This window comes from Cyrtonyx montezumae, unplaced genomic scaffold (assembly GCF_038088225.1).
Source record: "Cyrtonyx montezumae isolate F1298 unplaced genomic scaffold, pur_monq_1.0 scaffold_4, whole genome shotgun sequence".
NCBI classification, from domain to species: domain Eukaryota; kingdom Metazoa; phylum Chordata; class Aves; order Galliformes; family Odontophoridae; genus Cyrtonyx; species Cyrtonyx montezumae.
In genome coordinates this window covers 15,088,571-15,115,998 of record NW_027072045.1, presented here as the reverse complement: position 1 = coordinate 15,115,998, position 27,428 = coordinate 15,088,571, and the positions used below count along the sequence as shown (strand labels likewise).

At 41.2% G+C, this 27,428-nt stretch overlaps 1 protein-coding gene across 3 annotated transcripts in view; it reads right to left on the bottom strand.

Moving 5' to 3' along the window:
• Positions 1 to 27,035, bottom strand: part of MAPK8 (mitogen-activated protein kinase 8) — a 41,629-nt gene extending 14,594 nt beyond the window's left edge. For all 3 annotated transcript variants that reach the window (XM_065746211.1, XM_065746210.1, XM_065746213.1), the window contains exons 1-5: positions 26,966 to 27,035; positions 6,518 to 6,684; positions 4,154 to 4,283; positions 2,901 to 2,959; positions 2,639 to 2,777 (exon numbers count right to left, since the gene is read on the bottom strand). In XM_065746211.1, the coding sequence (XP_065602283.1) occupies positions 2,639 to 2,777; positions 2,901 to 2,959; positions 4,154 to 4,283; positions 6,518 to 6,639 (450 nt within the window). In that variant the 5' untranslated portion in view covers positions 6,640 to 6,684; positions 26,966 to 27,035. The remainder of the gene's footprint in view (positions 1 to 2,638; positions 2,778 to 2,900; positions 2,960 to 4,153; positions 4,284 to 6,517; positions 6,685 to 26,965) is intronic.
• Between the last annotated feature and the right edge of the window lie 393 nt (positions 27,036 to 27,428).

The following is a 27,428-nucleotide window of genomic DNA, read 5'->3' as shown; positions in this document are numbered from 1 at the left end:
CTAAAGAATGATCCACGTGAAGGGCTTCCATTAGTAGGCACCTTTGTTAAGTGCTCAGAATTAGGCAGAATACAATGTTACAGAGCCTCCATGCAAGACTAATGAGATAGGCTGTGTCCTTCAGCAAGTCAGTGAGGCGTGACACAGCAACTCTGATTATTCATCCACAACAAGTTGCAAAATATAAATGAATGTGTACTTGCAGACATGCTGGAGACACCATCTCTGCAAAATGCTTCGAACACCACAGTGTTCATCTGTCAACACTTATTAAAGTCAGCATAGAGATAAAGCCAAGGCTTTATCAACCTAAATCTTTACCCAATGCCATGAGAGCTAAATATATCTTCTGCAACTTATAGGTGAAACGTTCCAAAATTCTTTGTGTATAATGTCTGCCTTGTTCCATGCCTCTAGTCTGCTGTGAGAAAACACCACGCTTATTTGCACAGCAGACAGCATCCAAGGCTACAGGCACATATGGAGAATATTTCAGTTTCAGTCATCTGTCAAGCTTCGAAAAAGCTGCTGAGATGTTCATCTCAGCTATGTCAGGAGTTGATCAACAAAGTTAAAGAACATACGAAACTACCAACAGCAAAAATTGTTTAAAGCTTTCAAGGACACTAAATAAGGGCAAGAGATTACTACCCAGAAAGCTTCAAGGACAGGCACAGCAGTGCAGACTATGTTTAAGGAATAACAAGTTACAAGAAAATAACTAGATCTAGACACTTGAGATAGCACTGCTGAAAGCTCAGAACAGAGGCATAAGGGGTGATTACTGAAGCCACATGCCCTTTTCAAGCATATCCTCTTTGCCTTCTGAGGTCTCATTCCATAGGAAGAATTTTGACAGACCACAGTTTTAAATTTAAAGGAGCAACACAAAGAGCAATGCAAACATTTTGCTTGAACACACTGAAACTTCAAGAGAAGTCAGAGAGCAAGTTGTCAAATGAAAGTTTACCAAGAAGACATGCAACTGAAACGTACCTGCCCATGTCCTTCAAAATCATTCATGCATACAATTTGCACAGCAATTGTATCCATAGTCAATCTCATTGGAATGTGTTACCTCTAAACTTGGTATTACTGCACAACATGAAGCACTTCAGAACTCCACCCATATTTACAGAGCATCCTCAAAGCTGTCCTTACTCCTATCCAACAACCTACTTAAGTAGTTGCTTCTCTTCTACAACTGTACAAACGTTTCCATTTATTACTGATTTCTACAGGCTCAGTGATCCAGTGTCTCCTTTACAGGAGCACAAATTGTCCTTTAAGCAAATGTCAGCACTTGCACTTAGAGCTTGCCTGCACTAAGACTCATAGAAAAAGACCCACTGTCTATTCTAGCACATCCACACGCATGTGCAGAGCAGGAAGGGCAGGCTGCAACAGCTGGGTGGTGCTTCTGCCTATTAACCTTCCCCAACTCCTTCAAACACAGTCATCCCAGGCAAACCGTATGTGTGAAGGAAGCCTTCACCTTCCCTCCCTGAGCTCTTAACTAGAGGGAGGCAGTAGATGGATACTGGAACTAGCTGGGCAAAGGAGTTCAGCCACTTACATTTTATTTGCTATTCATACTAATACCTCAGTCCTCCTGGATGAGAAACAGCATACTGAAAGGAAGCACCATACTGCCAGTTCTAGTTTGCATGGTGAGGTGGACTACTGAAGTGGGCAAACACCACAGAACAGTAATGTGGCTGTAGCATTCAGAACTGCTGTTCATGATTTTGCTGTGTACATCATGCTTGAGGGAGACTACACAGTACGGACTGAAAGTACTGTGCATGTAGAACTAATTATTTTTTCCTGCATCATTTCCCTCTGCAGAAAAAATTACAATGAAAAACATAACACTGTAAAAACACAAGTTTCCCAAAATAAAAGAAAACATATTGGAAAAGTTACTTGAGGTTGCCTACTTACAATCTTCACATTACACATAAATATATATGTAAGATGTTCAGTGTGAATAGGCAATCTTAAATTCATAATGTCCTGACTGGATTTAACACATACCAGCCATTAGAAAAGCAATCGTCACTTCTGCCTGCAGGAACCTGAAGGAATGCTTTGTGACACACAGGTGTATGAAAGCTCCACACACAGGTCTTTATCATCATCTGTTTGTCTGGAGACTTCAAATACTTATTCTCTACTCTGTTAGTAAAAGAGCTGAAATAAATCGGGCAGTTCTTTCAAAAGATGGAATTTCAGGTTTGGTTACCAAAACAATAAAGGCAGAGGTGATTTCAGATACTCTTTCCACAACTACTAAAATTGAACATGATATAGAGTTAAAGAAGGTAATGCAACTCACTGCTATTTTTTGTTGTTGTTGTTGTTTTCACCCTGTGCAGATCATTTTCAAAACTAGGAAAAACACCCCAGAGGTTCATTTCAGAACAACAGAGGAACAAAGTAAGCTTGATGATTTCCTTTCAGCTCTCTCTCCCTGCTTATAGCACAGGCTACTATAGAGCCTATTTGTACACACATTTGTTATTTTTTTTCTGGCTTATTTAAATACAACTATAAAATCATTTAGGTTGGAAAAGGCCTCTAAGATACAGAAGGCAAAACTAGGCACAGTGAAAAACTAACAGAGAAATTCACTTACCCTATGTATAATTCCAGCTGAGTGAAGGTGTTTGATACCACACAGCATCTGATAAAGGAGATAGGACATTCGTTCATGGTCTAGCTCCATCTGGATCACTTGACAGAGATTTGCATCCATGAGCTCCATTACTATGTAGCTTATAAAGAGAAAAAAACAACAACAGATAATGCTGCCAATTTACTACATTCTTTTACTTGTTCATTCTTCCACGTTAATATTTTTAAAGTTAATTCACAGCTTTAGTCCAAATCAAACTTACACATCTTGGAATTCTTCCAGGGATTTTTGTGGTGTGAACACATTCAGTAAGCCGATTATCTGTAGGAAAAAAGAGAGGAAGTATAATCGTATCACAGCAATGGAGAAGTTACAAAACATTTCAAAACCAATATCCAGCATCCTGATGCAATCTTCCTGGTATTCACTGAAGCACCAGATGCTCAGTGTCAACCATGCCTAAATGCTATAATAGATGCTAATGATTTTGTGAGAAGCATTCTTCCTCCAAAAATCATACAATCTAAAAACATTTGGTGTGGATTAAAAGATATCTCCAAAGCTTAAACCCTGAAGAAACCAGTCAGTCTTTCCTTGCTCCCTACTTCAAATTTGAAGAAAATTAATTAGCATTCTTATTATGTATGATGAAAAGTAAAATGAAAAAGTGACAGGAGAGAAACTACCAAAGAGATACCACTTTGCCATAGACAGAAGTGAAGCAAGAAATCCATCCAAAGACAAAGATGGCAATTATAGAATATTTTCCAGTTGCTACGAATGGATGGGACTGCAATAGCAGGGTTGCAATAGTTTACCATCACACATATTATACTATTAGCTCGTTTCCTTAAGAGAGTCCACATATAAACCACTTATGTCTCAGAAGTTCAGTTTTCAATGAGTCTTCCTTGCCTAAAAGCCAGGTAGAAATCTATCTAGCTGAAGGGAGATTGAGAAAGTGAGGAAGATGGCATACAGCTGTCATTTAAGATAGAAAACAGCTAATACTAGCTTTCTGTAGTCCAGGTCTGATAAATTTATTACTTTTTCTCCCCCTTTCTCTAATCAGCTCTGCTCCTCAGCTCCTCAAGAATCAGACAGTTCCTGCTATCACAGCGTAAGATTCCTAACTCATTCATGCATTACAAAATGAAGAAAGAAATGAAAACTATTGCAGGCTTTTTCCTCCTACTTGTTTAACAGCAGGAACAGAAACAAGAATGCAATTACCACTCAGAGTATTCTCATTTGCCAGCTGTCTGTAGAATGCAGCAATGTAACACCATATCCATTCCTGAGTCTGAAGGAGGAGCTTGAAGACTGGACAGGTATTAAAACTAGCCTGTGACAGCTCTTCTCAGACCCTTTTGTAATTAACATGGACATACAGCCAGGCTCTGAAAACCACTATAATCTATAAATATTTTCATCTCCGAAATTGTCTTTAAAATGTTTACAAAGAACAACCACCTAGTTGATACTTTAATATTTAAAGCAGAACACTCCACTTACATTTTTGTGATTAACACACTTCATAAGAACAAGCTCTCTGTAGGCTCTTTTAGCATGGGTTTGATTCTGAAATGGTCGACTTAGTTTCTTGATTGCAACGTTTCGCTCAAGGATGGCATCGTAAGCTGCACTGTAATTAAAAATAACATTATTTCATATCACTGTTAGGCCCAATTAAGCTGAAGCAGTTTCCACTTTTCCAGATACTATGTACCAAGCCTGCATATCAACAAAGCTTCCCGTATTAATCAGCTTCAGGGTAACAGCAAGGTGTTCATGTATGCTATGCAATATAAAATTGTGAAAGATTTTCCCAAACTCATAGTCCTAACACACAACAATCACCACTAAAAATGGCAGGACCTGTTTCCTAGAATATCTGCCTAAAGGTACTGATCTCTTGCCATTTGTTAGCACTGAAGAACAGACTGCCTGAAAAGATTCAAAGCATTTTAAACACAAAACCCACATCAGTTTTATGTATAATCTTCTCACTGACAGGCAGGGAGAAGAAGAGAGGAAAAGCAGGTTATACATAGGTCCCACGCTCTCATTTATGATGCGGTATGCAGATGTTTAATATCCTCATGGCAATGAGAGCACTGACATGAGGATAAAACAGAAAAAAAAACCCTAAATGCTAGGAAAGCCCAAACATCTTGATGTCTTCAAGCAAGAATAAAATTTTGTTTGCAGATATATGCCAAGATTGTTATATGATTCAGTAACAGAGGCTGTTTAACCAATGAGGATTGTTACTGGGGATAACTCCTATATGCATTTCCATGACAGGAAGGCAGGGATTTTGTTTTCTGCAAGAAGCAATACAGCAGCTAACTACTGTGCAGATTCAGGAAATATTTGTTGGCTAGTAAAAAAGCCTCAGCAGGGAAAAATGTCATTTTATTGTCTCCTACTGAGAATGGTATACAAAACTAATGAAGAACATCTGCCAGCAAATGGTCAGAGTTTACCAAATACAACTGAAAAAATGTTGTATACACAGTATGTAGAGTTGAATGATAATTATTTTTTTAGCATCATAACTGTATAGTCACAAGGGAAAAAAAGAAGAAATTGGAAGAATATATACTGATAACTTTTTTTTTTTAATATATATTTCCTCCATCTACCTGTAAGATATTCCATCCATTACAAAAGAGAAGCAAAGAGAAGATCAGGAAAAAATGACAAACTTCTTAATCCCCACAACATAAATGTAGCCTTAGAGTCCATTTCAGTGCTAAGATATGGCTGAGCCTTTAGGCCATCTACTTCATACCTACTTCGGGACTAGTGGGAATGGCCTACAGTTGCACCAGGGGAGATTCAGGTTGGATGTTAGGAAAAACTTCTCCAAAACAGCGGTCAGGTTCTGGAATGGGCTGCCCAGGGAGGTGGTGGAGTCACCACCCCTGGAGGTGTTCAAGAACTGTTTACATGTTGTACGGAGGGACATGGCCTAGTGGGAACTACTGGTGATAGGTGGATGGCTGGACTGGATTACCTTACAGGTCCTTTACAGCCTTAGTGATTCTATGATTCTATATTCTTCCAAATTAAGTTGGATCGATGAAAACAAACAGACAAAACCAACACAATCCAAATCACAAGAATTACACTATCTCCTTCACACATGGACAAATTTTAACTATACAAGTGCTCCAGTTCATTTCAGGGCAATCAGAGTATTTTAACTCAAACAGCTTCATTTACCATAAGCACAACTGCAGAGTGATGCTGCAGTGATTGCCTGATAAGTTTTTGAATTTCGACTCTGGGACAGGCAGTAAATTTGAGAAATAGTCAATCACTTATAACTGAAACCAGAAGAGCAGTGACAACATCTCAAGCCTTCGCAGTCTGTTCTGTACAAACAGACTCCAGTCAAAATCTTCTCTCATTCAAGTTAAATTATCAAGACATTTACTGGAGCTGCCTTTATTTACACAAGTATTTACATATTACACTGACAGCCTGCACCACAAGTGCTTACTAACTGGCATGAGGCACTACTATGGAACTAAGTGAAATAGGTCTCGAGCAAACTATTTTAAGACGACAAAGCATGTAGAAGCATCAAATATTACATAAAGAGTATTTTTGGCTTTTCTTTCACTGTAAGCAGCATGGCTTAGGATCAGGATTAGTTCCTTTATCCAGGTTTTTCCCCATTAATATATGGGACTCAGGACACCTGGATGAATTTAAGGAAGGGATGTAGGTCAAAAAGAACAGTAAATCCCACTGCTGATGGCTAATGATCACCAGTGCTGTTTTTCACATAATGTGTAACTGTTAAGGCACTCCAAAAATCCTATTAATGGAACCCAGAAGTATGTTTATACTTTGAAGAAACCTTACCATACTATTCCTTGTGCTCCTGATCCTATTGGTTTTAAGTTCTGATACCGTTTCAATACAGTAAATGTAGAATCTCCAATTTCAACGCTGTAGAAATTGTTGTCACGCTTGCTTCTGCTCATGACGGCGACTTAGGTAGACTGCTTCATCCAAATTTTGTTCCTGGCCTGTAAAGAATTAAAGGAAAGATTTTACAACTGTATCAAATATTACAAAATGAAAAATTCCCTATAATAAATGAAAGATGCTTCTCACAGAAGGCCCATGTGCAAACATATGCTGTTTTTCACATCTGCAGGAATAAGATGACACGTCTGAGAAGTTTTCTTCTTTGAAATGTTCCTCAGACAGGACTGTAGAATGGAAAAAATAATACAAAAAAGAATTGAATGACTGGTTGCAAAAACCTTACATGGCAGTGAACAGAAAATCAAAGGCTGGTTATGTCACCCACACTGCCCAGAGCATTGCCAAGCCTTCCACACACATGCAGCAGTTAAGCACGGTCTGGACCAGATGCCCTCCAGAAGTTCCTTACAACCTAAATTGTTGTATGACTCATTTAACACGATATAAGAGTGACAAACCATCAGTACATTTTCCAGACACTGAAATCATGAAAATATTCTTGGTTGCAACTGCCAGGAATGTCCGTCAGAAATACACAGAGTTAATCAAGGACAGAAAAGGAAAACTGGCCTTGTCTGAGACCTCTCATTATAGCTCCCAGGAAACAAAGTCAAAAGCAGGACAAGAGAAAACAAGTATAAGATGAAAAGGACTTATATTCTACAGAAAAAAAGAAAAATCCTGGAATTTAAAGTGGAAAATCAGTATTTTAATACACACGTCCATTGTTGAAAAAAAGTAAAATGCACAGTGGCTTTTACTGTACCATATCCTGTTTCCTTCTTGCCAGTTGTACACCTCTAATTTTCTCTTTACATGGGGGTTGAGAGGAGTTGTAACATGCCTATTAGTGTAAATTCTTGTTTGATTATAAGAAATATATTTATTTCTTCAACAGTAATAGCTTGCTATCTTCCTTCGTTGCTAACGTATGCAGCACTTCCCCATATTACCATTCATCAGTCCCAAACCATCTTATAAATAATAGTAGCATTTCAGCATGTAGCAACATAGTTCTAAAAAGCACCATCAATTTAAGATTTAATAGGCTTTCCCTGATAACTGGATTCTTTAAATTGTTGTTAAATGAAGTGCCATACATTGCATCTGAACAATATGAATGGCTTAAAATGTACCTTAACTTTCTACTGACAGCTGAAAGACTCAGTGTTGTACTTCAATATAAATCTGCACACAGAAACTCTGAAGTCACATTTTTAATTTAATGTTCTACCTTTTAAATATTAATACACACAGTGTTTTGTATCTAAAGTGAAGCAAAGGAAAAAAAAAAGTCCACTTAAGTTCTTAAGTTTAAGATATTCCTGTTTGCCGTAACTCGTTATTTGATGGATTATAGACACTCAGAAGTTTCAAAGATGCCAAACAGTTTAGCTGAACAGGCCCAATTAACTTAGCAACAGGCATGAAAAATTCTTAAGTTAGCTCAGGTGCTGGCAACCACAGTGATAGGAGCTGGCTTCCTTTCCCACCATGCATGAAGTCTGCTCCCATAAACTTCACATGAGGTTACAGTGTAGCCTTATATTGGCTGAAGCAGAGAAAGAACTCAAATCACCCCAGAACAATAGACAGGAAAGAAAAAAGGCTATTAATACAACAGTGATAGCAATACAGTAGAGAGATTAAATGAGGGAGGAAGGGGAGGTACCCTGAAGTGAAGAAGCAGGAGCATCTCCACCTGCATCTCAATTATCATTCCTTCTTCTGCAACTCCTTGTGCTGCACATCAAAAACAAACAAACAAACTTTGTTGTTTCATCAAGGGGTATAGTTTATCACTTAGCTAAAATGCACTCCCTTCTAACATAAAGCTGACTGACTTGAGTCAGCTCTCAGAAAAGCCATCTCTTGCAAATTTTTGATGTCAAGCTTAGGTGAGAGGTAAGACACTGGGAGGCAATGAGGAAGCATTCAGGTCAGCGATGAGAAGTCTCAGGGGTAACTTCCCTTTGCCTCCTTTTCACTTGGTCATTACAGCTTAGCCAGAATCAACTCTGGCATCCACTCCAGCTGTGCCCCCACCTCCAAGTTTCATCATTTCTACACCACTGAGAATTTAAGTCTTTCAACTTTCTAAGTGAACGTACTTCCACTCAGTGCTTTGCCCCCACTCAGCTCGGCCTCCTTTGTGCCCACCTCTCATGGAAAGTATCCTCAGAAAGCGCCTGGTTGTGCCCAGCTCTGAAAATACAGCTCCCAGAACAAAGTCAAAAGGTTTCACTGCTCCCAATGCACTGATTGACTTGTGACTAGTCTTATGAAGTCTAGCTTCAAAGATCCACAACACCAAAAGTTTTAGGCTTTAAATATTAAAGTAGTTCTAAATGCAGAAACTGGCAGACTTTCAAGATTCTTACGCAAAGTATCTACACAGTATCTTTCATTAAAACATGATTAAGCTATATCAGATAATCGTGCCCGCCTGAAATTTGACATTTTGTTCCACTTTCTAGCAATTCTGAAGAATCACGTACGTGAAGAAAGGCAGGATGCAGATTCCAGATTTCTATTATTAATGGGGAAAGTGATAATGCATTTGTCCCATTAACTGTGAAGCTGCCAGAACACAATTGCTGTCAGTAGGGGAAGAAATCTGCTGAACACTTCAATTCCCACTCATACGCCAACTATCGTGCTTCGAAAGTATCTTGCCTAACCGAAGTTCAGTATGTGCCAGCCTTTGGGAGGCAGCCCTCAATTACTCAAGGTACAGACATTCCAAATGGGACCCTAGGACATTACAGTGTATTTTGGTACTTTAATTTCATAACTCTTCATATTGCTGTATGCAGTATTTACTCAAGAAAGCAACACAAAAATGCTGGAAATAGAAATAACACTGTACACGTACAAGGAAAGTCCCCTCATCTCAAGACTGTGCATAACTGAGTCCACTAACAGGGACCAGAATTAGTTTTGCAGGAGCATGAAGATGGTCAGCAATTTCTGCTCATTGCTTCTCACACAGAGGCTGATGAAGCTGTAAAAACATGATAATGTTAAAATACTTGGACCCAATGTACTTGTAAATGGTCCTCAAAATTTAAGACAAGAAGCAACTTACATAAAAAAAAGACAAGCAGCATTAAGTCCGTGACAGTAAATATTACTGCTAACCCCGAGAAGTATGGATGTTTATGAAATGTTTAATTGACACTCCATTCTCCTCCTCCTCCACAAACAAGTAATACTGACAATCAAGATTAACCAGATTTCTTCACCCAGCTTTAATTTAAAACGGCAATAAGATGTTAGAATAAAAGAAACCATGGATAGTAATGCTTGTGTATAAAGACATACACTCCTGCCAATTACTTCTGTTTAAAGAAAGACCACAAACTCTGGTGTTTCTCAGCAAGACTGTTCTACATAAACTTGCTGAATTCAAAACATCTGTAAGATAACACACTGCTGTCTTTTAATACTAATTTCAAACTTTGTGTATAAGACATAAAGCATCCAATTTATCATTCAAGTCACAAGACAGCATATGGACAGTGTATGCTAAAATATTTTTCCAGTAGAGCCATCAGATAAATAGAGCATTTGGGGATGGAAGGGTGGGAAGGAGAGGTCATCCCATATTCTCACAGCTTTTTGCTTAAAAAGTCTCAATGCAGGTACACTAAAAACCCTAGTGATGGACAGAGACTTGGACAGAAACAAAATCTAAACAATAAAAAACAGAAACAATATGGACAGATTCAATAGATTTGCCTACGAAGAATGCACACACTGACTTTTTTAGAGGACTGAGAGATTCATGCCAGATTCCACTTCATTGGATACTTTTTAAACCTATGATGCATACCTGAAACTGCTATAAAGGGGTCAGCAATGAAGCAGAGCATCAGATCTGTTCAGCACACCTCCACATACAATGTGAGTTAATGTGTCCAAACCAGAGCTGGCATCAGCTGTGGCTCAGCTGAGGCTTATGGCTGTGTAGAGCTGGTGGTACAGCCAAGGTTATCAGGTCTGTGCCATTAGGTCACTAAGGCTGGATATGGGTAACCTAACATTTTGCTTTTAGAGCCCTGAGAAGTCTAGGTGAAACAGCAGGCAAATAAGACACCTCTCCCAGCTCAAAGAGGCCCCAGGCGTTGCATCCCTGAATTAACTGCAGAAATTTTATGTATCTGCAATTAGAATTTAATTGGAAAACTGCGCTTTCCACAAGACATCTGAGTATTTCACTTAGGTGCAGTGCTATCATCAGGGTGCTCTTGGCCATCACACCTGCTAGCCTTCACATCAACAAGATGCCAACTCTGTCCAGTTTCAATCAGAAATCACTTTAAAAACAACACAAGTATAATAGACTTCCATGACGCAGTGACCTGAGTGCATGCATTCCAGGCACACAGAGGGAAAGAAATGGAACAGGCTTTATGGGAGAAAGAATCTCTCAGTTTATGTAAGAGCATGAAATATTTTATGACCTCTTCTGCACTCTTCTCTCAGAAGAGACAGTAACAGCTAACAGAAAAGCTTCAAAGGTTGGCTTGTAAACTGACAAAAAGCATACATTTCAGACATCTCTCTCCCTTTGAGAAAGAGAAGTGGAACCCAAGAGATAATTTTCCCACAAGGGACACATACACAGACTGCATACTGCCAACTTAAAGGGTGGAGAAACATATGCTCCATACAGTGAAGTCTCTAAGACTGCTTGTTAATTGCTGTTTTATACCTTTGCTAGGCAACAAGAAATGAAAATCAAGGATTCATACGGTGCTGCATTTGGCCACAGAGTCTATAGCACACAATGCCTTATTCTCAGTATCCATTTATGCGACAAATTGTTTGTATTCATTCAGATCCTAACGTGGTAAAGGAGTACAGTTGAAAAGACGTTTTCATACCCTAATACCTTCAAATGTAATAAAATACACAAAATGAGAAAAATCATTGAAGTGAACAACTATCATTTGTTACAAGTTTTCTACAGCAATCTTTTGCTAAGAGCAAGCATAAAATGGGCTTAGAAGAAGAAAATCAGGACACTAAACCAGCAAATGGTCCACAGAACAAGACATGACTTAAGCACAACACAAGCACCAATGGAGACAGTGATCTCCACACTGAAGATCAGAGGGTTCTAGGAAAAACTGGTTTACATTCAAGGAGGCAGATTACTGTAGGATTTCATCGTTTATGGAGTGACAGAATGAAGATCGTGATGGTTAAAGATGCAGAAATGGAAAAATGTAGTTTACAAGTAAAATAATTACATAAATTAACATCATAATGACATAAGACAGACATAAATGATCATTTGATAATTCTACTTAGAAAACTCCAATTGAAATAAGGGTACCAACACCCCAGAAATTCATATTCCATAGGAATCTTTAACTGATGTAGAGAAATGTTTAATGGACATCAACAGTACTCTAAGAATATGTTAGATTGCTACTGAAAGCAAAACAAATGTGCAGACCGTATAAAGCTCTCGTACTCAAATTCTATTTATTTGTGACAATGCAGTTCTAACATAACTGATTTGTATGCATCTTGTGTTTGTAAATGCTTGTCTAATTTTAAGCTGTCACATTTAAAGGCTTCTGGACATCTGCTGAATAGCATGCTGTAAACGGAGCTTGGTTTTCAGATAGTTAAAAAACAAATGCTTGAAATGCTCAAATTCAGGAAACAAGGGAGAAAATAATTGTTTCTTAAAGGTAACTTCAAAGCTTGCTTAGCTACTCACAGGTGTAACCAGGGTTTTAACATTTCCTTTCTCCACACCGCCCTTGGAACTGAAAGCTGTACCCTGCAGTACTTCAGGCTCTGTTAAATGCCAATTGATAAGGAATTTGGAAAAGGGCATTAAAATCAGCTAGGTAAGCACTGTAGCATAATATTACTAGACTATCATAAATGCTTAAGAAGCCTGAAAAATCTGAATCCTATTCTAAAATGAAATATTCTCATTACTGACTATAGGATTTTCTTAAAATTCTGCATAGCATGAGAGTGTGCATGAAGCAAAGGTCTGTCACTGAATCCAGCCACAGAGAAAATATGGCACCCAGTGACATTCATCAACTATGGAGATCCAAACAGTGGCTCTGAGCACAGTGAGGCACTGGCGATGGGTTTCAGCAGTGGCAACAGTGGGTCACCTCTGCTGGCACAGATGAGCACAGCATTGCTGACAGAAGAGCAGAGCTAATGGTGGTGACCACGTTTAAAAATAGTGTTTTGTAGCTGAGAATTTGCTCTATCAAATAGTGTTATTGTGCTCTATTTATCTGTTGTAGTTTCTACAGAAATAGAAAGGAACGACCAATTGCAGAGCAACCTACTACACAATTTGTATCTGTGAAGGTTGTGAGCTCAACGAGAGGCTCTGAGAAAAGGAGGAAGCATGTTTTCCTTTTGACAAAGACCAACTAATAACATCGCTTGGAAAAGAGTATTTGCATAAAACTGCTTTGGTATGCTACTTGAAAAAGCATTTTAGGTATCTTAAGTTCTTAACCTGGCCAGAAGTCTATACTTATTTCTATCAGTTGTCAATAGAAATTCTCTTAAGAAAATCTAAAATTCTGCTAAGTTCAAGTTAGCACTGTCAACAAGAGGGTCTCAAGGATTCGTCATCAGTTCTTGAAAGAGCTCCTCACAAAATAAGATTGATAATTGGATTTTAATCTCCAGAACAGATGTCTCTCCCCAGATCCTAGTTCTCTTTGGAGCAGACAAGTAATCCTATCACCTCAGCATATGGGGTGCTTTCTTACAATCACTGTAATATACAAGACCCCAATGATCTCCAGGTGCTGTGTCCCATTTTAGTAGTGACTGATAGATACATCTCTCCAGTCTTTGGGTTGCTTCTACTCTCTAGCCCCACACTTCTCTCTACGGGCACAGAATTATGTGATACACATTCCCCATTTCCTTTTCCACATCATAAATATTTGCCTCCAGCTTTAGGATCAACCTACCCTGTCTGCAGCTTCCAGCAGAGGTTTCCCCGTACTTTCTCACCACTGAGACAGTTCCTTCCATCCTCACAACTTTCTGACCTTGCACTTCACTCTAACACAAAGAAGGAACTGTATCTCAAAAGTACTAAGTGATAGCAAACACATTTTCATTTCTCATCATAATTAAACCGATCTGCTCCTGTTTCTAGCAGCTTCCGTGGGTGAGCGGCCCAACCATCAGCACTTGGGATCCTTCTCCTTGCAGTAAAGGGAGGGAAGGGAGAGGAGAGCTCCTGCCAGCCCTCAGACAGGGCTTTCTACAGGGAAAAGAAGCAAGCTTATTTCCCAAGCAGAGCTTTCCAGTAGCAGCTGCTGGAAATGCAGCCCCTTGAGTTGCCTCCTCGCACTGTTCCTGTGCAAGGAAAGAGCAAGGAGGCAGGGGATGTGTGCTGTGTTGTCACTGGAGCTGGGCAGGGCTAGTCACACAGGCAGGGACCTGCAGCTGGCACGCTGCCTAGCACTGCTCCAGTCAGGCATATCTGCTCCATACTGCAGTGCCTGAGCCAGAAGCGAATGCTTCCGCAAAGCAGTTGGAATTTCAGGAACCTCACCTCTAACATTTCACCATCTGCTACAAGTTTCATAGAAAAAGAAGGGATACATGACGATATTTTCAACTCCACGTTTTACACCACTACCTGGCGTGTAATTCCCTGCCCTATCTTACATTCAGACACAGCCAGCCAGAAACAACCACCAGCTCGGTCCCAAGTTGCACACACTGGTGCCAAAGCGTTAAGAGCTGACCCTGAAACTGGAGAAACCCGAAGCTGGAGAAAGTGAGTGGCACGCAGAAATTTTAGTACCAGGCAATTGTAAACTTTTCTATTTCTGCATTTGGAGTAACTCCAAACTCTCTGAAATACTGTCAGATGTAACTACCACAGCAGAGTCTTCAATAGTAACAAAAGACCTGTGATTGGCAGGAATAAAATAACAGTAACTCAGGGGGTTTGTTACAGATACTAGCACTGCCCTAAGTGCAAGATCACATCCCAACATCAGGAAACTGCGACAGCTCCTGTTGTTAAACACTGCTCCGCTCCCCAGTGCTGCTGGCCAGCTGGCACAGACAGACGCACCCAGCTCCAGCAGGGATTCACACACAGCTCCCTGCTGAGCACAGACTAGGCCAACACAACCACTTCACATTTGCCTCAGAAGCTCAAAGCGTACATTTATGCAATCCAACTAGCAACATTCTCTGAAGTGGTTTGAAAAACTCTTATCTGGGTGGGAGTCAGCAGCACGAGCTTCAACCATAACAAGTACCCTCTAAGTAAAAATCAGTAGTGAACGGCTATGCACACTTCTACAGAGGGTTCTCATGTCCTGAAGCATCTCTTAGAAAACATCCAAAATAAGACAATCAAGATAATATGAAGAGCAGAATAATAAATGCATTGATATATTAAATTATTCACAAATTATACATGACTTATGCAGCGAATCACATTTCAAAATAGGTATCTCCTGCTTTTTTATCAATAAAGCTTAAGCTGGGAAGATTTCACCCAATCCACCTTCTCAATCTTGTATCACTTTCTCTCAAAAATACTGTCACACAGTACCAGCTTATAAGCTTCAGGCCTCCCACTAAAAAGAAAAAAATACAGAGTTCTTATGAAGAGTTATAGTATTACTTGTTAACAGCATGGAGACAATAAAATAGATCACCACGAAGCACAAGAAAAAAAAACTAGAAACGTGCAGTGCCATGCTATCTTCCAAGCATTCACATGACTGAAACCGACCTTGAGCACTTTTCAGAGCTACTGACTTTTTTCTTCCCTTTATGACAGTTCCTAAAGCAGCTGGCTACAAAAGAGAATTATATACAGACTTTGGGCAATGGGTAAAATACAAATTTACAGAATCACGGGGGTGGAAAGGAACTCTGGATAGGAGGTCATGTAGCTCAACCCCCTGCTAAAGCAGATCCCTACAGCAGTTTGCACAGGAAAGCATCCAGACAGGTACTGGCCCAGGGCTCTGCCACCCTCAAGAGCAAAGAAGCTCTTTCTAATGTGCAGATGGAACTTTCTGGGTTCCAGGTTGCACCTGCTGCCCCTTGTCCTGTCACTGGGCACCATCAAAAAGAGGATGGCCTCATCCTCTCAACACTCACTCTTCAGATATTTCTAAGTGTCAATTATGGACAGCAGGAGCTCCAACTCGGTCACATGGGAAGCCATATAAAATAAAACACAATCAAGTTTCAGAAAGCAAAAGATTGAGAAGGTAAGTCAAAATGAATAGGTCTGTCTAGAAATCCCATTACTCATGAGAGCATACCCAGTGCAACCAAGACCTACAGACAGCTGCATGGGCAGAGGCCAGTACCCTCGAGCCATGTAATTCCCCATTTAACAACCTAGCTTTTAAAAACTGCTGCAGCTGAAAAGACCCGGCAAGTGCTTGTTCTGGGAAACAAAGGGTGCAATCTCAACAGAAGAAATGAACCGCCCAGCAAGCCTAGCAGATAGATGCTCCTCCCTGTTAGCCTAAAGGCAAGGAAAGAGGAAACAGTGAGGGAATGCATGCCATTAGCTCCATGCAGTGTGAAAACTTATGCTTATTTACTGTTCCTTCTTCTAGCTTTCCCTCTCTCCACTAAGCAAGGAAGTCTGCTGGTATATGGAAGGGGAAAGGAAACCTGACACTTCCTCACCATCTGTGAACAGCAGACACTTGGGGCTATGAAGATTTCCTGATTTCTGGTATATATGATATACATTCTGAAAACAAAGCAAATTCTAGAGAGGCACCAATGTAAATACTTAAAACGTCCGAAAACTGAGTTTGGTAGATTGAGATTTACCCAGACTTCAACTGAGGCCTCAAACACCCAAGCTGCAACAAAGAAGTGCACAGCACATGCCATGTTCCTGCACTTCTCGTGGTCAAATCCGTTTGCTGTAACATGAGCAGTGAGTAAACACAGCTGCCCGGGAGCACCAGCCCACCCTCCCTGCTAACTGCTCCCCAGGGCCAGCAGCACTTCGTAAATCACTTCTCATTCCATAGACCACAGCACCGTAACTGGCATTGTGAATGTAAGCTCCCCAGGTCTTTGTACTTTGCGCTGTGATAAGGGTGTATCACACGACCCAACAGAGGAGCTCACACACTGTATTTCTAATGCAACACACTGCAGAGTTCTTCTCTATTCTTAAGCATTTTTTAAAGAAGTGATGAGACATCAGTAGAGATTTTGTAGCTAGAAATGTCCTTCCCTTTTAAGATAGGTTTAAGATTCACATGTCATGTAGATGTAAATAGGCAGACAGTCTGCAATACTAAACAGCCTGTAAGCCAGAATTTGTAACCCTGAAGATACTCATCCTACTTCTCTTCTAAAGCCTTTATTTTTTTTTAAGCACATTCTAGAACCATGATTTTAATTCATCTGAAGAGAATGCAGCTGGTATCATTTCTCAGGAAGAAACACTGTCAGAGAACAGACACAGCTACATCTACCAAAAATTCTCACTCGGCAAACACTGCAGCACTACATTTCATAGGACTGGACCTCTGCAGCTTCCTCAGGGCAACGTCACACGAACCTGCTTCTCTACAGAGGGCTCCATGATGAATCCCATCATCACAATGGATGAAACTAACACTTTTCCAACTGTCACTTGTAGGTCAGTTTTGCCACAGAAATCATAAACTAGAATGGCTCCATTAGAAGAAAAACTTCTGGAATTCTACAGTTCAGCACGGAAGCTGTTATGACAGCAGATTAAAAGACTATTCTTAGCAAAACTCCCTTTTACAGAAATAATAGGATAAGGCATGGATCTTCCACTTCCTTAATCCTTTTTCAAACAAAGATAATACAAAAGGACAGTAGATGGAGAGAGGTTCGAGGTAAACATTTTTTAAAAGGCTTAAAATATGTAAGTACTAAACAAAGCTGTGAGGAAGAAACAACCTTACAGACACCTATTAAAAACACCATTCTATTCCTATAGGCTATTTTCAATGTTACGGTAGGGTACATTTGTTACCAGCATTTTTTGCAATGTTAAAATCTGAAGACAGTGGAAATTCAGCAAAGACTTCAAAAAGCTGGGAAATACCAAATTCAGTAGTGTTCAGGAGTGTGATCTGCAAACAACTTATAAGTCCCACTAAAACGAGAACCCTCCCACACGACTGGAACTGCTGCACTCCAGAAAATGTAATTCTCTATTGTGTTATATACTTCCCTTGGGGCAGAATCACATGTCATTGCCTACTCAACTTACTCAGGTATTTTAAAAAGCTTAACAGTAATCTAACTTGAAATTCATGAGCAGAGCATAAGTTGTCAATCTGAGTGTTCTGTTTCAGCTACCTTCCTAAAGAAACGATACTTCTAGTCATAGGCAAAAGTGACAAAAGCTTGCCAGCGTGTGTGAGATCTCCACCCACCCAGAGACTGCCAGCAAAGCAGAAATACAGTGTCAGAAGGCAAGCCATCAGCAAACATGATCCTCAACAAGATCTGCACAAGGCCAGAAGAGAAATCTGGTTCCAGGGTTACTCCGGGGTAGAAGGAAATGCATGTTCTTTAACTTCTTCTCACAGAGGAAGATGAAGCATCCAGAAACAAAGCATTCTGGCAGAAGCAGCCTGAAAGATTCTCTGACTTTTTTTAAAGGACACAAGCAAAGAAAAGATACCAAGAGACCTAAAATGCTCATTAATATCAAAAGTGAAGAAGACAACTACTACCAAACAATAGAAAGCAGAGCCACATAACAGCTGGGGGAAAAGTTTTCAGTATGTTTTAAAAGTGCATTAAAGAATCACATCAAAAGTTTGACCAAAAATAGCAACTGTAAAAGGTTTTAACTTTAAATCCCAGTTACAAAAAACTTAGAATCCAATTACAAATGTGCTACTTTCACTAATTCATTCATTTATCTGTTGAATACAAGCAGATTAAAGTGCTACAAAATCCTGTGTCAAGTATTTGGCATTAAATACCTCAGCAATAATAGCGTTAGGATAGAACAAAGAACTCCAAAATGGTGGAGGGCACTGTGGTTTTAAACTACATTTCAAAACAAAGGCTTTGCATTCCAGGTTTGTGGGAAACAACACAGATGTCCTGGATTACTACAGGCAGCAATAGGGTGTGCTTTGGTATCCAACTTCTCCTTTTCCTCTTGGTATTCAGTAGTGCCTGGTGCTCCATCCTACCAAAACATTGCTAAGACAGAAGTTCCCAAACTAGAAAGCTCAAGAGTTCCCATTCTTTATTCAAGACCACAACCTTCAGGAGCACTGCTATGCACTGCACACTAGTGACACACAAAGTTGTGATGAGGAAATTTCTGAGGAGAAGTAGAAAGAAAGAACCTCAAATCAAAAAGGAGAAGAATAAAGTAGCTCTAAGTCACACCACGATTTTCTGATTTCCCCTCAACCCCGCATTATTATCAATGAGACCCTTGCATGGCCAACATAAACTTATTAGAAACAGAACTTTTTCTGTTCCACATCTTGCCATACAAGTGGCACAAAAATCTTGTCATGTTTCAGCTTAATAAACAGAAGAAACACTGGCTGTTGTTGAACAAGGAGGAGCTTTGCATTACAGGAAGCCACGCAAAGAAAGTCACTCTGCTGACAAGCTTGGCTGCTCGTTAAATGAGCCACTCTCACACAATGATCGTTCTGTTACCCCCTCTGAATATTCTCTTTTGGCACTAAATGAAACAAGTGGATTTAACTCAAATATCGCTAACAAAGTAAAGCTTTTCAGGATATTGTGTTACTACCCTTCCTTCTCCAAACTGCCTGGGAAGTCATGCTTCTCACCATCCAAAACACAGGCACAATGAGCAATGACCAACTGATCCATGCCGACCAGCACGTCAGCCACTGCATTCACTTTTTACTGTTTCCAGAGGAAAACTTAAGATTAAATGCTAGAAATAATGTTTGTATTTTTAAACTTAAGACCCAGGAAGCATAGTTAACTACTGTCAGCTTCATTCTGGCATAAATTTAGGCCCTAAAACATTAAAGAATACGTTTAGGGCCTGCAGAGATGCACTATCACTGACACTAGATTTCCAGAACCATCTTTGGAGCCACGCATGAACAGCTGTGTGCATGTGTTAAGTATCTTTCTCCCAGCTGGCCTTAGCCCCCTCACTTCTCTGCAACATGAACTGTGGCTGTCACCAATTGGGAATCAGACCTGGTTTGCTCCGTGCCACCATTTCCCGGAGGAACCATCGCCCACCCAGCAGAGGATTGCAGTTTTGCAGCAGTGACTGCCAACATGCTCCTGTGCAGAAGGCAAGCCTGGACAAACTTAAGCTGGCTGAATTGCTGGGTACTTCAGGCTGCTCCGTCAAAGATTGGATTTTAAATTCACCACAGTGAACAAAGGCATGATAGGCAGCATAACCTTTTTTTTGTTCTTTACGATTGCCTGCAAGCACTTTTGGCCTAATCAGCTGGAAAGCTCAGTGTAGGGCAGAGAAATGCCAGCGTTGCCACTAGCAGACTTGAAAGAAGATATTTATTACAACTCCGTTTTTTCCTCCACAGCTTCTAACAGCCTTGTTTATCTACATCATCTGTGCCTTTGTTTCACCAACTACTTTAAGCTACCTCAGAATAAAATAAACCCACAACAGTAGAATCATAGCATGGCTTGGAAGCAACACCTGGGATCATCTACCAGCTCCAGACAGGCATACGTTCAACCTATATTTGTACAGGGTTGCTCTTTGTACATCAATTTGTGCATTGCCAAAAGTCTCTACAGATGGCGATTCTATAATGCCCTGGGACCTTTGTAGTGCTCCATGTTTCAACATGGGAAGATATTCCTTTCATGGCCAAGTGAAATTTCTATTTTTGTAGCTTATGAGCCTTGTTCTTTTCACTGTGCACCTTTGAGCCTGGCTCCACCATCTCTATGGACCTTCTGAAAGGCAGCAATTACTTTCCCACCTGTGTCTTCCTCTGCTCCAGATGCCCCCATCCCTCCTCCACCCCCAGCACCTGAGCAGGCCGGTGGTTTCTGAGTGCATGAACTCTGAACATGTGTGAACTACGGAGCAGTACTGCAGCAGGAGCTGGAAAACTACCCTACAGATAGAAACAACTCCTCTCTACACCTGCAAGCCAGGCTCTTCCCGATTTCAAATGGGCCTCCCATGCCACCTTTTGGTCAGCTTCTCCTTCCCCAGGAACCCCAGGCCCACAGCTGTGAGAGCTGCTCCCCATCAGCAGCCCCCAGCCACAGGCAGCAGGGGGATCAGTTTACGCACCCAAGTGCATGTGACCACATAGATCCACAGAGCTGGGTGCATCCCTGCCTGAGAGCACAGCCAGAAATGTGATACCTGGTGATCATTTTTCTCATTTCACTACAAACAAAACACTAGATAGGAGGCAGTTGAGGTTTTGTTTAGATAACTGAGATACAAGATAAGTGTTTAAGAATGAATGGACACAGACTACAGTGACTGGAGCACATATTTTGGTCACGGTTCATAGTTAAGAGTAAACACCAAGATATTTTGCCTGTGTGCTTTCAGGCTTTATAGTTAAAAATAGCTTGGTACATGAACATAAGTAATCAGAGATTGTCAGATTTGCACGTTGCTTTTTTTTTAATAAATACTCAAAATTCACAATTATGGGGAATAAGCTTTTCAGTACTACTACAGAACTGATGTTTCCCCTTTTCTGTTTATTTGAAGTGTATGTACACGAGCACACACATATACAGCATTCACTTTGTTTGCAACACAGATGACCATCAAAGTATACCTTTTGCAGGTCATCATCTAGCATTATTCTACAGTTTCCAACCGAGAAAGATTAATAAGCATCCCATCTGTTCACATATCAAGCAGCATTTATCCAACAATAAAAGTGACAATATGGACAACAACCATGAGGTTTATTTTAGTACCACGCTTACAGGCAAACCATTTGGACAGAAAAAGAAACAAAGATTAGCTATTAATCACTCAGAAAAAATGTGCCCAAAGTTGAGAAGAAAAGTGTTACTACTAATTATAAGCTTCATACACCAAGATTATCATCTCTTCACACATGAATTTAAGAAAAAAGCAGGCACTAGAAAAGGCTTGGTAAGATATTTTACAAAATAAAGAACAGCTAAGTAACAATACTGCGAACAGAGGAGTAAGGGCAGTTCTCTTTGTAAGGACTATCTGTGCAGAGGTGGAACCAGACCAGTCTGATGCTGCCAGCTCAGCCTCTTGGAGGAGTTCACACCCAAAATCTTAGCATAAAAATATATGGCAGAAGCAAAGCACTATGCATTGTTGGCTGTTCTGGAAATAGACCATGAACTGGAGTATTCCTTATGCTACACAGACTGGGGAAGTTTTCTAGCACACAAAGGGAGACTTGCTATCATGCCTGCTGCATTCACTGAGTTCACACACCAATTTTCATATCAGCTAAGGAAAATATAAGCTGTTTTCAAAAACTATCACAATTCTCATTCACTTTAACAGTTCAAATTCAAATTCATTTTACTGAAGGGTATATCATACAAAGCTAAAAATATTACCACTTATTTCCCAAATGTTTTAAGTCAATGCACTGGCAATGTACTCTACCCATCACCAAGTGGCCCTGAGCTTCTGGGCATCACTTTCAAACTCTAAGACCATACGTTTCTCAAAACAACACAAGTCACAGTTGAGCAGTGCTGCAGTTCTGCCACAAGATACATTTTCTTTTACAGATACATAGTACTAAATTCCGCCCTATATTTGGTGTATACATACAGCTTAAACTCCTCAGTGAAATACACCTGGAGTTCCACATTTTGAGAAAGAGCTGGGACATTGGAGGAGTAAGATATTCCAAACACTTTTTTCCTGAAGATTTCATCTTTTACTGAACTATAATGGGCTGGAAAAAGCTACAGCAAGGGAAGTTCTAAACACTAAATGAACAGCAACCTCTACCAAGCAGAAAAAACACAAAAAGATAAATGCTAAGTATTTCTGCCACAAAACATTAGCAAGCATTTTTATTCCTACACATAAAATATAAACTACAGTAAAAAGAAAACATTAACCATTTTAAGTTAACATTCCTGACATCCAGTTTTTAGTCTTAAGTAAAGCACTGCCTCACCAGAAAAGCATTTCTTCACAAATAGTATTTAAAGAAAGAAGAAACACAGTCATCAATGCCACATCTTCAGTCTCAACTCAAAAATTTATATACTTTACAATAAGGGGCCCCTTACTGATACTCACTTGCTTTGAAGGGATAAATACAGATAGACGTAGAAGAGAACATCCATCCACAGCAAGTTAATGCCTCAAAACTTTTAGATCAATACTTGCTGCCTAACAGAGAGGCAGAGACAAATTTGAGCAGTGGGCCCAGCTGAACCTAATGAGGTTCAATAATTCTAAGTGCAAGGTCTGCACCTGGGTCACAGCAACCCCTACAATCAGTACCAGCTGGAGGATTTGAGGGTGGAGCACAGCCCTGCCCAGAAGGACTTGGGGATACTGGGGGATGTGAGCCAGCAATGTGCTCTCGCAGCCCACAAAGCCTGGACTGCACTGGAAGTGTGGCCAGGAGAGTGAGGGAGGTGGTCCTGCTTCTCTATATACATACAGAAAAAAAGGGACAGACTTTTTAGCAGAGGCTGTTGTGATAGGACAAGGAGAAATGGTTTCAAAATAAAAGAGAGGTGATTTAGACTGGATATGATAAGAAAGAGGTTTTTTTGTTTACAATCAGGCTGGCACAAGTTGCCTGGAGAAGTGGTGAGTGCCCCATCCCTGGAGTCAGGCTGGGTTGGGCTCTGAGCACCTGAAGGAGCTGTAGGTGGCCCCGTTCACTGCAGGGGTGTTGGACTAAACGTCCTTTAAGGGTCCCTTCCAACTCAAAGAGTTCTATGATTCTAACATGTACTCATCTCCAATATTTTTTGGCCTCCACAGTGCATACAATCACAATAAACAGCTTTTTCAGGATGCTTTTAGGTAACAGCAGCAGGAGACTCCATTTGCACACGGATTTTTTTTTAAGCAAGCATCTCTCAGCACAAGAAGTCTGTCCACTTGCACTGCATTACTCTTCTAATCTGTGAATCTTCATGCATGTGCACAACTGATAGCAACTCACTCCAGCAGCCTCCTTGTCTTCCTATCTCTTTAACAGTACACTTGTCAGCTTAGACACAAGGGAATTAATCAGGCTGAAAAATAGTCCACATGGAAGAATTTTTTTTCACCTGCCTCAGTTAGTTCCTTGATCTATTTTGCCACACAGCAGCCAGAACAGGGTAACAGTGAGGAAAAGACTGCTTAAGCTTGATAGCCACTGAATGTGAAACTGTGGTGTGATACTACAGAAATAGAAACACGTGTCATTGCTTTGAAAATAAGGATTTTATCAACCAATTTACTGATACTGGAGTCACTGTTAAGAATAGTAGTACATACATTATAACAAATACTCTTGTATTTTCACACAAATAGATCGTATACATGGAGCATTATCTGCTTAAATGTAAAAGATATATATAAAAAAAATGTTCCTTTCACAAGAAGAACCAGAAAGGCCTTTATCAAGTTTAGAGGTAAGACTGCCATCTCAAACTAAACAAGGTAATTATTGAAAAAGATTTGAAGATTATATATTTGGATGCTTAATTCAGCAACATAAAGATTATTTTTCAGAATCCATGAGTGTGCTGTGATGAACTTCACTGCAGGAAAACAGCACAAGTAGCTTCAATTGGATTTTAAAGAGCCTTCAAGAACCAAGAGGTCTTCCCATAATATAAACAGATTTCTGCAGATGTTGAACGAAGAACTAAAGGTTTATTGGTTTTTCCTTAAGAAAACATTTACAGCAAGAAAACATTCAGTCTTTATTAGAAGCCTATGATGAAAAGCAGATTGATTGGCAAAAAAAAGTATCAATAAACATTACATACAAAATAATATATTCTAAAGAACACTATAAACACACAGCACTTTTTCCCCATGGGTGAAGGGGAGGAAGAGAATGAAGTTTAAGAAATGGCATGCCATACTCTTCATTACACTATCAAGAAGGTCAATTAATCATTAAGCATTAATCAAGAACACTGGACAAAGCTTCAGAAAGGAAGAGGTAAGCATGCATGTGCTTTCTATGCATCTTTTAAAGAGTAACCATTCAAATAATTTAAGCAGTTGAGAGAAAAAAAAAAAGAAAATACAAAGGGAATAGATAACCAAGTAGCTAAAAGAAACCACAAGCAATAATTTCTGGTATGTTGCAAGCAGCAAATGAATTCAGACATCAATATCCACAAACGTTTGCTGTTGCCTATACTTAGGGTAACAATTAGACAGTGTAACAAGTTCACCTGAGGAATTTGGAAGGTTGCTGTGTGTGCTCTCCTACACGGACAACCAAAGCTTTCCTCCCTAACCAACTTTCAGTTACTGCAAGTTAAAACATAAAAGCCACACAAAAAAGGGCAGCTGTACTTCTACCTGGAACAAGAAGTCTCAAACCACAAAATTCAATACCACAGTATTTTTTTCTAATGTTGCTGACCTAGAAATCTCCATGAAGTACAGGACACTTCACAAGATTACTTTGAATCTTGTAAATCAGAGGCACTCCAGGTCAAAAAGAGCTTGGGAGACTAGAGGACACTATTAATATTTCTTCCTTTTCAAAGAAAAAGCAACAATTTCACACAGCATCCTGTTCAACTCTGGATTATTTTTGGACAATAGATGTTTAATTCTTCCTTCCCTGTCACATCTTCACCCAATTGGCCCTGGAAACTGCCAGGATCTGACAGTAGGGCTGGAATGTGCCTGGTGCATGTATGGGCATCACATGCATTGCAGCACTCCCTACCAGAACCAGGCATTTCCATCAGAGCTTCTTAGCATTCAAATTCTTAAGGGATGAAACTGAGAACATAGAACCAGTGATTGTCCCACACCAATTTCCCTTCCTTGCTGTAGCTTTTGCTCTAACCAGCCTATGTACACACCTTTGAATCAAGTGGGGAATGACAAGATGGCTGCTCCCACACACTGAGATCAAAGCACGAGACTATTCAAAATTCAACCCATTTTTCTTTGCTATTATTGAAGGAAAAGTTTCCCTTTGTTATACACAAGGGATGCTCAAAACTATCAGTAAGCTCACTTGGATGCTATCCTTAACCAGGTTGGGCCCCATTTCTCTTCATGTAGTAACACTCTGAATAAGTACAAAGTTATCTATCCAATATATCTGCAGACATACAGATAAAGCTAGATGCATTAACATGTCTACCCTAGCAGCACCTCTGCTGGCACCTCCAGAAGTCTGTGTCTCAGCACCTCAGCTGTGTGCCATTACAGCCAAGTAACCTGTACACAGAAGCCAGCTGTAAGGTAAGCTTGCTAAATGCTACAAGCACATGCCCGGGAGGCAAGCAATACTTGCCATCCACAAACCAGTATAGCACCCTTTGTGTTATCAGATAGGCCAAAGCACAGAGTTTTTGGACTGTCTGAAAGACTTCAAAGCCTGCTCTGCCGTGATACAGAAATTCAAAGCGATGCTTTCTCACAGTGTGGTGGGGGAACAAAACAATCGGGTGGAACTCGTATCTGCGGGTTATCAGCAGTGTCCAGGCCAAGCTCTGCTGGTGGAAGCACTTCACAGAGCAAAGCGTAAGAAAACAGGCTTCAGGAGCCAAGCTGGATGCTGCTAATGACACTTTACAAAGAAAATTTGCAAAGAGACAGCTTGCTCCGTTTACAAAGGAATACGAGCACTAAACGGCAAAAGAATCAACGGCATTGCCCACCTCCCCCAGGCCCTACGATCGGAAAGATTACGGGAAGCGTTTGTTGCTCCAGGAGACGTTTTGAAGGCAAGGTCGTGGAAGTTCAGCACCTCCCCTCACCGAGCTGCTGCCCCCCACCCGGAGAAGAGGAGGAGCCCGGCGCCGAGCCCGCTGCCCCTCCTGTCACACCAACAAAGACGGCCCCGCCATTATCCGCCCAGGCACCACCGACCTCCCCCCGCACCGCCGGGCCAAGGCGGAGCCCAGCGCGGGGAGGGTCCCGGGATGCCCCGCGGGAAGGGCAGGGCCCGGCCCCGCCGAGCTCGCTGCCGCCCGGCCCGCCGCCCTCGCGCCGGAACGTAAACAAAGCGGCAAGGCCGGGCCCGGCCCCCGCACCGCTGCCGCTCCCCGGGAGCACCGCCCGGCTCCTGGCCCCGCTTCCCAACCGCCGCCGCCTCCACCCCCAGCGTCCCCGAGCACCGCGCTCACCGCGTCCCGTCGCCTCCTGCCTCGGCCGCTGAATAATGAGCCGGGGCCGGGCCGCGCACACGCACGGCGCTCCGCCCGCCCGGCGCGGCTGCGGCTGCCCGCCCCCTCCGCGCGCCCCGCCCCCGCCGCCCCGGAGCCGCCCCTGTGGGCACGGCCCAGGGGAGGCCCGGGCTGCTGGTGCCAGCTCGTTATGCCCTGTGTTATACCCTGTTCCCGGGCCTGCCGTGGCAAAATTGCGTTTTTCAGGTGTTTGCCTTCACACTCCCCGCCGGCGCTTTGGCAGCCGACCTTGGCACTCAGGCATACGTTTCCTAGCGCTCCCAGGCATCCTGCACGGCCTTGGCAGTCCCTGCCTTCCCCCCGCACGCCTGGCAGGCACGGCAGCGCTTTATCTCGTTGCTGGGTGTTTGGAGTGGTGTAACATCTGTCTGTTCTGTATCTGGATTGGCACTGTTCTCTAAAT